Source organism: Nyctereutes procyonoides, unplaced genomic scaffold (assembly GCF_905146905.1).
Source record: "Nyctereutes procyonoides isolate TBG_1078 unplaced genomic scaffold, NYPRO_anot_genome, whole genome shotgun sequence".
Taxonomy (NCBI): Eukaryota; Metazoa; Chordata; class Mammalia; order Carnivora; family Canidae; genus Nyctereutes; species Nyctereutes procyonoides.
The window spans coordinates 36354235-36366814 of record NW_026575133.1 but is presented as its reverse complement, the minus strand read 5'-3'; the positions used below and the strand labels follow the sequence as shown (position 1 = coordinate 36366814).

General features: G+C 58.2%; 1 protein-coding gene across 5 annotated transcripts in view; it reads right to left on the bottom strand.

Annotated features, from left to right (window-relative positions):
* The window catches only part of PER2 (period circadian regulator 2), a 40842-nt gene extending 28816 nt beyond the window's left edge, over window positions 1-12026 (bottom strand). The window contains exons 1-4 of one of the 5 annotated variants that reach the window (XR_008667114.1): window positions 11901-11985; window positions 2356-2585; window positions 1623-1685; window positions 587-738 (exon numbers count right to left, since the gene is read on the bottom strand). Coding sequence is in view for 4 of the 5 variants with exons in the window: in XM_055346408.1 (XP_055202383.1) it covers window positions 587-738; window positions 1623-1685; window positions 2356-2585; window positions 11901-11906 (451 nt within the window). In the remaining variant the exon portion in view is untranslated. Of the gene's footprint in view, window positions 1-586; window positions 739-1622; window positions 1686-2355; window positions 2586-6819; window positions 6839-11285; window positions 11374-11896 lie in introns of those variants that run through there. The other 4 variants (XM_055346409.1, XM_055346408.1, XM_055346410.1 and 1 more) reach the window with 4 other exon arrangements.
* Window positions 12027-12580: the final 554 nt, after the last annotated feature.

Here is a 12580-nt window from a genome sequence, read left to right as displayed (position 1 = left end):
TGGGAGCGGAATGCGGACTGTGGAGGTCACTACTGAGCACCAGTGATGGCTTCCTGCTTGAAAAGACAACCTTGATGGAAATTCACGCATTTCTAGACAAACAGGAGAACAGATTGCCCAAGGTCTTACATGCAGGAGCTCTCAAGTATTGTCCTGTAAGGGTAAGATCTGGCAATAGCCTCCTGGTATCTCCTGTTATTTTTCAAAGGAGCGACCAGCCCTCAGCTCCACACCTTGGGTTGTTCTACTCAAATTCTGCTCCGAGCTGCTCACACATTTCAGTCAACTCCAGCTCAGCTCCAGCCTGAGCCTGGAGGATGCGGGCTACCCTGAATATGACCTGACCCCAGCCCAGAGCACAAAAGCTTTATGCTGTAAATACCTTTTTATCAGCTGGTTTTCTACTTTTTTTTTTCTCTGAATGTCAAGTACAGTAGAAAACTTGCAAAGAATAAGGGTTTCTGATCTTTGTGATTTCATCGGACTTCTAGAATTTCCTTTTGCAACTTCAGGGTTGGACTTTAGAAAGTCGACACAATCCAACTTATTTCTACAAGTTTGGGACAAGTACACGAACCAGACGTACCTTTCACCTGCTTCACGCTCCTGAGCGCGTACTTTAAGGTTGCCAACGTGCTGGCTTTCCCTTTGGCCTTCTTGTCCACAGGCAGGTGGACTTTCAGCTCCTTCAGGGTTTTTATCAGTTCCTTGTGAGCATCCGCTTTGGCAGACTGTTCGCTGTTAAAGAGGCAATCACACGTTAGCTTCCCGACTCCTCCTTCCCATGCCTTTAGTCCCGTCCCTCAATCAGGCCACTAGGATCTTTTGGTCCACGTGGTTCTCTGTGGAGCCCTGCAGGATGCGCAGCATCCCTGGCCTTCCCTGCCACAGGCCAGAAGCACCCTCGCCAAATGTGACAGTCAAAGATGTCTCCTGATGCTGCTGCCCATCTTCTGCAGGGAGACAGAGTGCCCCAGCTGAGAACCACTAAGGGCTGCAGACCTCCCCCCCGACACCTGGGCGCTCTGTCCCCAAGGATGGAGTGGGCTCCGTGCCTCAGAGCTGTGCCTTCCTGCCCTGTCAGACAGAAAAGGAGGGAGTGACGGAGATTACAGAAAACAGCAGACTTTGGAGAGGAAAGACTCATAAGTAGAGCCTCTAAACTTAAGGATACAGAGATGGGAGGAAGATGAAACTCCTTCCTGTTTAGAGCAGGGGGTGCAGAAAGAATGCTGGAGGTCCGGTCTCAGGTGCCCACACACTCAGGCCCGAGAGCCGGACTTTGCTCCAGGGGTGACATAAAAATGTCTGTGGATGCGAAATTAAGGACACCTTCGTTACAAACACCTAAGAAAGGGGAAGAATGTTCCAGATGGACGTGTCTAGGATGCAGACAAGGCCTGTGCGGTGGAGCCGGAGGGGATCCAGATCTGGAACATTCTAGGGGCCCTGAACAGCCAGGGTCCGAGAGGGTGCAGCTGGCTCATAACAGAGACAGCGGAGCAGACCAACAGGGTCTAGCGGAAGGCTGAAAAATGTCCCATTACCCCAAAACTAACCTCCAATAACAAATCTCCATTTCTGTAAGGATCCTAAATTGAGGGACTTCTAACTGGCCTTACCTGCAGCCACTTGCAGACGTGCTGTGTTCGGACTTTGCCATCATGAGGCCAAAGGCACCTGGACTATAATGGAAGCACAAGAACTAAGGCCAGACTCAGAGGACTGTGTGCTCTACCCGCTTCTCCCCATCCAACCGTGACCACGATCCCACACGTGTAGTCACGTGTAGTAAGACAATCACAAAATAATACAAGGTTAAGGGAAAGCTGGAGCATAAGGCCTCCAAGTTTTATGTACTGGGAGAAGGACTAATTGAGCAAGTTCATGTTCTAGACTCCCGGCTGCTAGCAGGGCTGCGGACTCCTCTGCTCCCAAGATCCTACTAGACTCACTGGGCATCTATCTATTGGCAATCAGATATTCAACTTCAACCGTGGCATCGTTATAGTAAATTTTAGTTATTCTGAGTCAATGAGATTTTCTTAAATGTTGAAAAACGTGGTAATCATTATTTAAAGACCTCAAAGGCGGGCAGCCCCAGTGGCACAGCAGTTTAGCGCCGCCTGCAGCCCGGGGTGTGATCCTGGAGACCCAGGGTCGAGTCCCATGTCAGGCTCCCTGCATAGAGCCTGCTTCTCCCTCTGCCTATGACTCTCTCTCTCTCTCTCTGTATAAATAAATAAAAAATAAAAATCTTTAAAAAAAAAGACCTCAAAGGCAATCAAACAACGGGAGGAGATGCTGAGAAAACAGCCAGGTGGCCGGCCTTGGTGGCCTGAGGGCCCCACCTACCTTGGGTGGACGACGGGCGGCCCCACCAGCATCCCCAGCTCCTCGCTGCCCTGCGAGTCCTGCCCTGGGGAGTGGTTTTCGTTGGCTTCATTTCCGCTAGAGCCACTGCTCATGTGAACGTCTTCCTGGAGCGGAGCTCCACTGGGCTCAGCCTCCACGGGCTCCTGGGCGGGGTGACTGGGGCTGGGTGGGTATTCGGTGTATCTGTTCATGTTGGTCCCACAACGAAGCTGGGAAAAGAGAGAACTGCCGTGAGGCCTTGGAGAGTGCAGGGAGTCACTGCAGCCATCGCATGGAGTGCTCCCCCAAAACCTGGAACCTGGTACCACACTTCGCTGAACACGCTGGTAGCAGTCAGGGTCAATCACAGGGATTCTTTGTTCTTACTCACTGAGCTCCTATCGCCTACCTGCCTGAATTAGGAAGGCAGAGGAATCCTACAGTCACAGCCCCCAGACATCAAATCGCTGATGGCCTAGTTGGGAGGCGACAAGAGGTCGACCACTGCCCAGCACATGGGGAGCCTTGGGAAAAATCAGGTTCTCACCGAATGGCTGGCAGGGCCTAGGAACCTGCATTTTACAAATCTCCCCAGGTGATGTTGGGGAGCAGCAAGTTCAGAAGTCTTGGCCATCCCAAGCTACAGGAGACCCCGGGCCCCGCTGGCGGGCAAGGGAGACTTCAGGGAGACAGGAGGCTATGAAGAAGGTGTTGCCCTGTGAAGAGGGCCCAGTGGGTGGGAGCCCCCTGACAGCAGCACAGGGGGCGTGTGCAAGTGGGGGCGCAGAGGGGAGGGAGACCAGCGCCAGGCCACTGAAGGGTTCGAGGTACCAGATGAACGAACTTTGTTGCATTTGGGCAGGTCTTCACCACTGTGCTACACAGAAACTTTAACTTTGGTGTTTACGGGTAAGAAGGTGGAGCGGGGCTGAGGTTAGAGCCAGACCAGCCCCAAGGCATCTGTGATAATTCTAGAAGAGAATCACGGGGATGAGCAGACCGGGAGCATGCAATGAAAGAGGGGTTCTACTGGAAGCCTAAGAGTGGAGAGAGAGATGTCCCCGGGAGAGGAGGACCCAGGACGGTGTCTCCTCAGGGTGCTGGCAGGAAGCAGAAGACATCTGGCCCCGGAAGGTAGGCAGGTATGGGGAGGGGGAAGCTGTTATTACCCTGGGCCTATAGGGCAGGGAGAGGGATTGTTACTGAAACCAGAGGAACCCAGACAACCTGCAGTTTGGGAGACCAGAGCTGGGGGCATAAACCCTTGGCTTTTCTCTCCTCCTGACCTAGGTGGGCAGGAAGCCAGGAAGCAAGAGGACCCACTAGCAGTCCCAGAAGGCCAGCCTTGGGCACTGAGCGGGGGAGGGACAATCCGGAAGGCCCCGCAGCACTGCCCTGAGTGGAGTCTTGGGGTGGGGGTGGGGGGCAGGATGTGCCCACAGGTCCATGTGCTCCGAGAAACAGCCCAGACACCTGGTTGATGGGGGCAACTACAGATACACACCGTTTCACGTAATGCTCCTGATCTCTGGCCATCGGACAGCGCAGAGCATACCATTCTGGGTTCTAGTCTACAACGAGGAAACAAGTCAGTGACTTGCTCGAGGCCCCATAAGGGGGTGACAGCGCTGGATGCCGTGCCCGCCTGCTCCTAAAGATGGGGACCCATGGAGAATCCAACCACATTAGGTCTCATTAGACCTTGTCTTGTTCATGAATCAACAAACAGGGAAAAGCCATAGTGAGTCTTCTGAAAAGATGTGCAGCCAAGACCAGATGAACACAACCTGCAGGGCACGGAGGAGCGCAGCAGACGCAGGCTAGCACTTGCTCCGTAGCATAAATAAACATCGAGAAATGGTGGATTGAAGGAAACAAGTAAGAAGGATGAACTGAAGCCACAGAGGGAGATGAAAATACCACTTTAGAACAGAAAATCAGAAAGACCAAGCCCAGAATCCGTAATGAAGAAGGTGGCCTCAGAGATGTCGAGGGTGAGCACGAGGAGCCCTGAAAAGCACTAAGGGAAAAACAAGGCGTCAGAGCCGTGTTTTCACCCACGGGTAATAGCTCCTTTGGAAAGAGACACCACGACAGTGACGCAGAGACTCTAACGAAAGATACGCAGCAAGGAAACCATCCTGGCTGAAGACAGATTTGCATCTGGCGGTGAAAGGATTCCTTGAATATCAGGCAAAAAATTACGTGAAGAGTCCAAGCCTAGCGATGTCCTGACGTAAAATGATGTTTTCAAGGGAAAAAAAAAAATCCTACCCACATCCAAACAGGGAAACCACACAGGTCACCTACAGAGGGTGGAACGTCCTGTGAGTCTTGGGCAGAAGACACGGTCTACACGGTTGATACCGGGAAGATACGGTCTCCACGGTCGTGGTCAAGGGGAGGAAATCGCAGGGAACGCACCTGCTCATCGCGGCTTTACACAGCAGCACGTCATCAGGACGCTGAGTCACGGAGAACCCAAAACACCAAAACACCTGACCACAGTGTTTTCAGGGACCTTCTAGCCGATTGGATGAGAGCATGGAAGGTGCTCGCTTTTGGGAAGAGGGAGACCAAGGACTAAGAATGGGCTACTCCCACGAAGGAAACCGCGGAAGATCCAGAACCCGGAGACACGCTCCACCTCATCGGTCGTGAGGAAAACACAAAGGATGAGGTCACCAGAAATGAGCAGGACCGAGGGCAACCGGCGTCCACAGGGTGGGGACCTTGTGCGCTGCTGTGGTCACGGAACGGTCTTTCTGGAGGGGCCTCTGGGCATGTCCAGCAAGAGTTACGATCCTGCCCTCCCCGTGCTAGGGGGCCCCTCTGCCCCCCAGGCATGGCCGCACGTGCGCACAAAGACCCACGAGCGTGGTGTCCAGAGTGACTAAACTACCGAAGGACCGTCCGCCTTGTCCATCGTGGGCACCCTGGCCAGTGCCAGCCTCGACTTCCACACGGAGCCTGTGCCTCTCCTGGCCCCCGCCCAGCCCTGCTCCCCCTGGCCCCGAGCACGGCCCCAGCGTGCACAAGGGTCTACAGCCCTGCGAGGCCTCCCTGGCTGCCTCCTGAGCATCTCCGCTGCAGCCCGCCTCCCCGGCCCTGATGCTGAGCTCCGACCTCAGGGACTTGGCACTTGCTGCTCCCTGGTGCCCACAGGACTCATCCCGCTGACAGCCTGTCCGTCCTGCACAAACAGCAGACCTCTCCCCCCGCTGCCCCACACCCCCTGTGGGGCGTCCCGTCCTCCACCCCGATGTGCTGGGGCCATGAGCTGTCCCCTGCTGTGTCCCTGGAGCCCCGCACATATGGTTAAAGACACGCAGCCTGGGACATCTGTGCTGGGGACACATGGACAGAGGAGAGTGTGGGACACAAAGGAACAAGAACACCGTTAGGACAGCACGTCGGCAGGGCTGGGCGCCGCCCTCCGTCCATTAACTGGCTCCTCCAGCTCACGGCGCTGCGGGCGGGTGTAGGTCAGAGAATGGGACGGACGTCCTTCCTGCCCTTATGGAGCTTACGTTCCAGTGGGGAAGACAGACCACCCACGAGGGAAGGGCCCAGACAGCCGATGAAGGCCAAGTGCTACAGAGAAAGCAACAGAGCAGACGAGGACGGGCTGCGTGGGCGAGGCCGGGAGTGCGGCCAGAGGCGGCGCGTGGACGGCAACGTTTGGCCTTGTACCTGCGCCCGCACGCGTGGTGCTGAGCCACAGCCCCTCGGCCTCGCTCCTGCCAGCCACCGCGGGGTTTCCACTCCCCGGGCCTCATGGCTTCACACCGGGGGCAGCCTGGAGTCTCTGGCCGTGCTGGCCGCGCATGGCCTCAGAAGAAGGCCGCACTCTGGGGGTGGCCCCTCGCCTCCCCAGCTGCTGCCAGAGGCTGCTGAAGCAACTGGCCGGAGGGACAGCACACTCCCCGGGCAGCTTTACTTTCTGTCCTTTCTTCTTCGTCCTCTTCTTTTGCATCGCCTTTCTGACGAGGCCCCCACGGCCGAGAGACCAGCCTGCGTCCCAGCCTTCTACCTCCCCGCTCCCTCACTCTTGCTGCCCTGGGATTGCACCTCCCAGTGAAATGCTAGCACTGTGTTGGCCCAGATTCTACTTTTAAAAGAAACCAAACTAAAACAGGCTGAAGAGAGTGAGAGAATGGGCCAGGAAGGTGCTGGAGGAAGAATATTCTAGGCTGAGCAGTGGGGGCAAGTACGAATGTCCTGAGCCAGGGGCCTTTGAGGAAGATGGACCAGCCTGGAGCAGAGTGGGCAACGCAGAGGATAGGAGGGTACTGCAAGGTCGGAGCTGGATCACATGGCACCTTGCAGGGGCAGAGCCAGGATGCTGGCTCTATTCTGAGTGAGATGGGAAACTGAGTTCTGCACAACAAGCTCTGACTTAAACTCTAACAGGGTCACAGGGTGGAGGCAAGGTGGAAGCAGGACCTCTTAGGGGGCTCTTACTATGGTTTGGTAGAGTTGCCAAGGGGCTGCCGAGGGGGGGGCATTCTCCTCCTCCTGCCCTCCCCACCCCCTCAGCACCCCTGCACATCATCCATCTCATCCCACAGCCCCTCCCAGGACAAGCAGCTGGTCCTCTCCGTGAGTGAGCTGTGAAGGCTGAGGGTTACGTGAGCTGCCCTGGATGGCAAAGGCTGCAGCGGGTTCCACCGCTTCCTGACCCTGTGATCTTGGGCAAGTTCCCGAGCCTTCTGTGCCTTGTTTCCTCATCTGTAAGGGGGTGGAAGGAGCACCTCACTGGTTGCTGGGAGGGTTAAATGGCCCAGCCTGTGCCAAGTGTCTGGAAGGCAGTTGTGTCCAACAAAGGCCGGCTTTTATCATCACTGCCAATCACTGCAGGAAAACAGATGGGGTAACAAAATAATTTTTTTTAAAGCAGATATTTTGCTGCCTGCGAGAGCTGACCCTGGCTTCTATGTAAAGGACAAGGAGCTCAGCTGGCCACTCCCAACTCAGGCAATCAGACACGCTCTGGAAGGAGGCAACACACACTTCGCTTCCATGCACGCCCAGGGGCTTGTCTCTTAGCTCCTCAGAGAGCTCCTGGCTTTGCCACCCTCCCAGACCCCGGGAGCCCGTCTAAGTAGGACTCATTGAGTAGGAGTCACAGGATTACCTCAGGGGGAAGATAAATCTTCGCAAAGGGGGTCAGACCAGCATGGCAGCGATGTGAAACAACAAACCGACCAAACCACCTGAAACTTCATCATTCCAGAAAATGCATCGCTCAGCACCACTGGCTCTAACGGCCCAATCTCATTTTGCCACGTTGGCAAAACCGACGAGCTCGACAAAGCAGACTTTGCCTCCTGCCTTCCACAAACGTTTACGGAGCACCTGCTCGTGCCAGCACTGCCAGGCCCCTGGGGAGCCCTGGGCAAACCTGTTTTCACCCCTGGGGAGAAGTGCTCTTGGTCTGGGGCCCCTGGGACCCCAGAAAGGAAAGGACAGCCAGGCTGAAAAGGGGGTGCCAGGGTAGTTGAGATGCAGCTGTCCCGGGAGTCCCCCTTGCTGCCCCCCTTGCAGACTTCTGCTCAGTGGCTCTGTCCCCGGAGAACGGGCAGACCAGAGGAGCTAAACCTAGACCCTGACGCTAGTCACGTGACCACAACTTACTAGCGAGGGTTGCCTTGACTGGACACAGGAACATTTAGAAAGTACCGTCTGCAATGAGGTCATAGTCTGGGATGGGCTCACACTAACACGGGAGGGGGAGGAAGGAGGTGGGGGCATGGAAGGAGAGGGACCAAGCGCCAGCTCGTCAGAGCTGGCTGATGAGTTCAGGAGGGTTCATTACGCCATCCTCTCTACTTTCACATGTATTCATAGTTTCCATGAAAAATAGTGAAAAAGAACCGGGAACGAAAGCACAGCCTGGTCCTCAGCCCCATCCTCCGCGGCCACCGCCAGGGCTCCAGGGCAGGTGAAGGCCTCTCGCCCTCAGTGCCTCGAGCCTAAGGGGGGGGCGTGCTGCATTTCTTTGTGGAAATCCGAAGTCAGTGTACGTGTGCTTCAATCGCTTGAGGCGATCCGCGCGTTGAGACAGAAATGTAAGATATGTACGGAAAAGTCTTCATTCGATGTATGGCCCCGGACCGAGTACACCCGTGTCCCTAGCACCCAGCTCGGAGGCGGCACACGACCAGTCCCCCGGAGGCCCCTGGTGGCCCTCCCAGCCATCCCCCCCCCCCCAGCCCCCAGGGTCACCGCCAGCCTCACTTCTTGCGGCCTGGTTAGTTACGTCTGTCCTCACACTTTATGTAACAGGGATCTCACAGTCTGGACTCTGTCTGGGCCCCATGGTATTTTACAACCTCAAATATTGTAACATGTTTGCTACTTCCTGGTAGGAGCCAATTCCCTGAGGCCAGCCTGCCGTAATCTGGAGAAAATGTTTGTCCTGCTAAATAAACACCCGCGCTCTCCATGGCAACAGCTGGGTAACCGAGGAAAACGCTGTCCAAATATGGAAGGGAAGCCGGCAGGGGAGACGCTCCTCTCGGGCTCACTAAGACTCCTTTGGATTCTCTCAACTCTGTCTCCAAAGCCTCAAATATGCATTAAGCGTGACATTTAACACAGCGATAACGAAAAACGCCAGCATCCTGGCCTCGGCGTCCAGGGAAGGAGCTCCTCCGGGTGCCTGTGGACACCTGAGCTGCTCCCACCCTTGCCGGGCACCCGGCAGGAGCACAGGAGCCTGCGGGGCCGCTGGGGCAGGGCCCCCTCCCCCGCTGCTTCCCGCCTGCTCTAGCCCAGGAAACGCAGTAACAAGCTTCTTACAGACCTGGGGCTTAGAGACTTGGAACCAGGGCCTAACAGAGCAGCACAGGGGAAGGACGCATCAGAGGCCCCTGTGCAGACACCCCCCCCTCGGCTCCCCGCTGGGTCTGCAGGTCTGCAGGTGGGGGCGCGGAGCAGAAGCAGGTGGTGGAGCGGTGATGGGCCTCGGCTTAGTTTTCAGTGTCATTCTCCTCTTTTGACTGAATGCTGAGAGGTCCTGCCAGCCACTCAGTGGCCAGACAGAGCCTGTGGTTGCTGAGGCCCCGGGAGGTGACATCGCCATTTAAAAACAGAGGCGTGCCCGCCAGTATTTTTCTGCAAGTTGAGCGTGTGCACGAGAAACAGTGCAAATGAGGGGAGCTTTTCCTACTTCCTTCGAAGCGTGGCAGATGCGCCTCAAAGGGGAATGTGCCGTGAGCTGAAGCCGAGCACATCAGACATCTCGGACTCCGGCACAGGTGCCTGAGGAAATCGCCCGTAGAGTAACCAGAACCCAAAAACCTAGGCGTGCACACAGGCCTGGGAGACTTCCTAATCGGAGGCCTCCGTGCAGACGAGGAAACTGAGGCCCAGAGTGGTGGCTGAGTCACCCCAGCCTCCAGAGAGCCAGGCTGCGTTAGTTCTTACCAGTGAATCACACCAAGATGCCAGTGACAGATAACTGTGAACACCCACGGTGCCATCCCTGCATTGGCATATCACGTAGCTCCCATTTAAAAAAAAAAAAAAAGAGGAGCCCCTTTCCTCATTTTACACATACAACTTACAAAAAGTGATTTACCTTGTATATAAAAACTCGATAAAAACTCAATTTCCAATTAAAGCCTTCGGAGAGAGCCCTGTTCATTCTCAGCCAAACCCAGCCCGGGGCAAGAAACCCCAGGTGGGGCTATGGGGGTGGGGTGTCTTCCCTTTGCAGCCAGGGAGAAGGCAGTGGCCGCCAGTGTCAGACCCGGGAGCTCAGCAGTATCCATCGAGGAGCTTCCGCCATGGTGCTGTGGTTCTTAGCATTTGGGGGACCTGGGGCTCCTCCCCTCAAATTCCAGCCCACTCAGCATTCAGCACCCGATGTCAGGCTTTTGTAGAACCTCTGAAGCTCATCCTGACCCAGATCGAGACCCTCAGGATGATGGGAAGGCCCTGCAGACAACGGGGCTGGGGCCTGGCCCTGCCACAGTGTGGGCCCAGAAGGTGTCAGGGCCTCGGTGTCCTAATCTGTCAAGCCAAGGTGCTGCCCTGGATGATGTCCAGGGTACCTTCTGGCTCTGCTGTATGAATCAGCTTTCCAAACTGCCTTCTTGTGTGTAGGTTACAGAAACCCTGGCAACCGGGTTCCCATCCCTTACCTGGCCTTCCTGGAGCACGGAAGCAGGCCACTGCCGGCCCCCTGGTCCATGTCTGGGCCCCGGCATGCAAGGTACACCCTCCAAAGATGGTGTGATTGCTGCATCGGGGTGGGACCCCCTTCTACTCAGTCTGGGGAGGGGGAATAATTACCGGGAGGTCCAGGGGAGCCACAGCGGGCAGACCTTGGGTGGCGCCTCCCTGTGCACAGGGCTCAAGACCACGGGCTGTCCAGGTACCGCTCCCAGACCTGTGCCCATCAGCGGCCTTCCCCAGCCTGAGCCTTGGCTCTCTGTCCTCAGGGCGGGAAACCAGCTCCCTTGTGGGGCCCTGCATGTTTCCCGGGGGCAGCTGCGCCCACCCTGGGTTGCCTCAAGGGGCACGGGGAGGAGAGGGAAGATCCACAAAACAAAAATAATCTAGAGAAGGGCAGTTCCAGGTGGTAGTCGCTCAGTGGCGCCCCGGCCTCGGACAAGCAGCCTAACCTCTCCGGACCTCGGTTTTTCCATCTGCAAAATGGGGACAGCAGTACTCACCCCCCGGCCCCCCCGCCCCGCGCCGGTTTTAAGCGGAGAAGGAGTCCAATGCCCCCGAGGGCTGCAGGAGCCGCCGCCGCCGCCGCCGCCGCCGCCGCCGCCGCCGCCCGGAGCGGGTCGCCCGGACCCCAGCCCGCGGCCCCGAGGCCCAGCCCGCCGGTTACGTAACCAGCCGGCCGGCCAGGCTGCCCCGACCGCGGCCCGCGCCCAGCCGCCCGCCCGCCCGCCGCGCCCGCCCGCCCTCACCGAGCCGCGTCCCCGCCGCTCCGCGCGTCCGTCCGCCGCCCCCGCCGCCGACCCCGCCGCCGCCGCCGGGAGCCGCGCGCAGCCCGCAGCCGCCGCCGCTGTCACATAGTGGAAAACGTGACTGCGCGCGCTGCGCCCGCCCCCGGCTGCAGCCATTGGCTGGAGCGCAGCCTCATCTGCATACCGGGGGGGCCGGGCCTGCGAGCGCCGCGTGCCCATTGGCTGCAGCGCCCGTCGCTCTCTTTACATAAGACGCACATGGAACTCCATGTTCACCGCGTCGGTTCCTCAATGAAGACGCGACGCGCTCGGCCCCCCCCCGCTCGTCCTCCCGAGTGGTCCCTTCCACTTCCGGTCTCGGCTCCTTCCATTCAGGACGGCCGGCGGGCGTGGGCGGGGCGAGCGCGGAGTGGCGCGTACCATCGCGGCCCGGGGGAGCTGGGCGCGGGGCGGCGGGGGCGGGGGGGGGTGGTCTGCGGGGCGCCGGGCCCCGTGAAGCCGCGGCCTCGCTGGAAGGCTGCAGCCGTGGGCGACCGGTCGGAGGCGCGCCCCGCCGGAGGCCCCCTGCGGGCAGCTTCCATTCATTCCCTCGGTCCCGTTCATTCACTTACTCACGCCCATTCATCTCCGCCCGCGGTGCCGAGCCCAGGCCGCGGGCCCGAGCGGCAGGTGCACGCCCACCGGGCCTCCCAGGGCCGCCCTCGCTCCGCGTCCGCAGGACCGGCAGCTGCCCGAGTGGCCTTTCTTCTTTCTGAGCTCGCGTGTCGCAATGTTGGATTCAGCAAATGAGGGTCCTTTCCACCAGGAGGAGGTACAAGAGAAACAAATGACGCTGCCAACCACGTCACTAGGGAACACGGGCCGGCTCATTCCTGCAGCGGGAATGTAAATAGTCGGTTCACCAAGGCCAGAGGTACCCGCAGCGGCCCTTGCAGAGCGACAAGGAAAGGCGTCTGCAAAAGGAAGGTTTTCCGAAGGTGCACGCCCGAGAGACCCAGGGGCGGGGGGCCTAGGGCTCCGGGCGGGCGGGAGACGGTGCTGCACCTGGAGCACGCTGGCTGCGCACCTGGAGCACGGAGGCTGCGCACCTGGAGCACCCAGGCTGCACACCTGGAGCACCCACGCTGCGCACCTGGAGCATGCAGGCTGCGCACCTGGAGCACCCAGGCTGTGCACCTGGAGCATGCAGGCTGCGCACCTGTAGCACCCAGGCTGCTGCCGGTTTTCTTTCACTGAGCATTGCCTGGGGCACGTGAAGCCTGGGGTTTCTGTTTAAAGCCCCCCGGGGAACATCC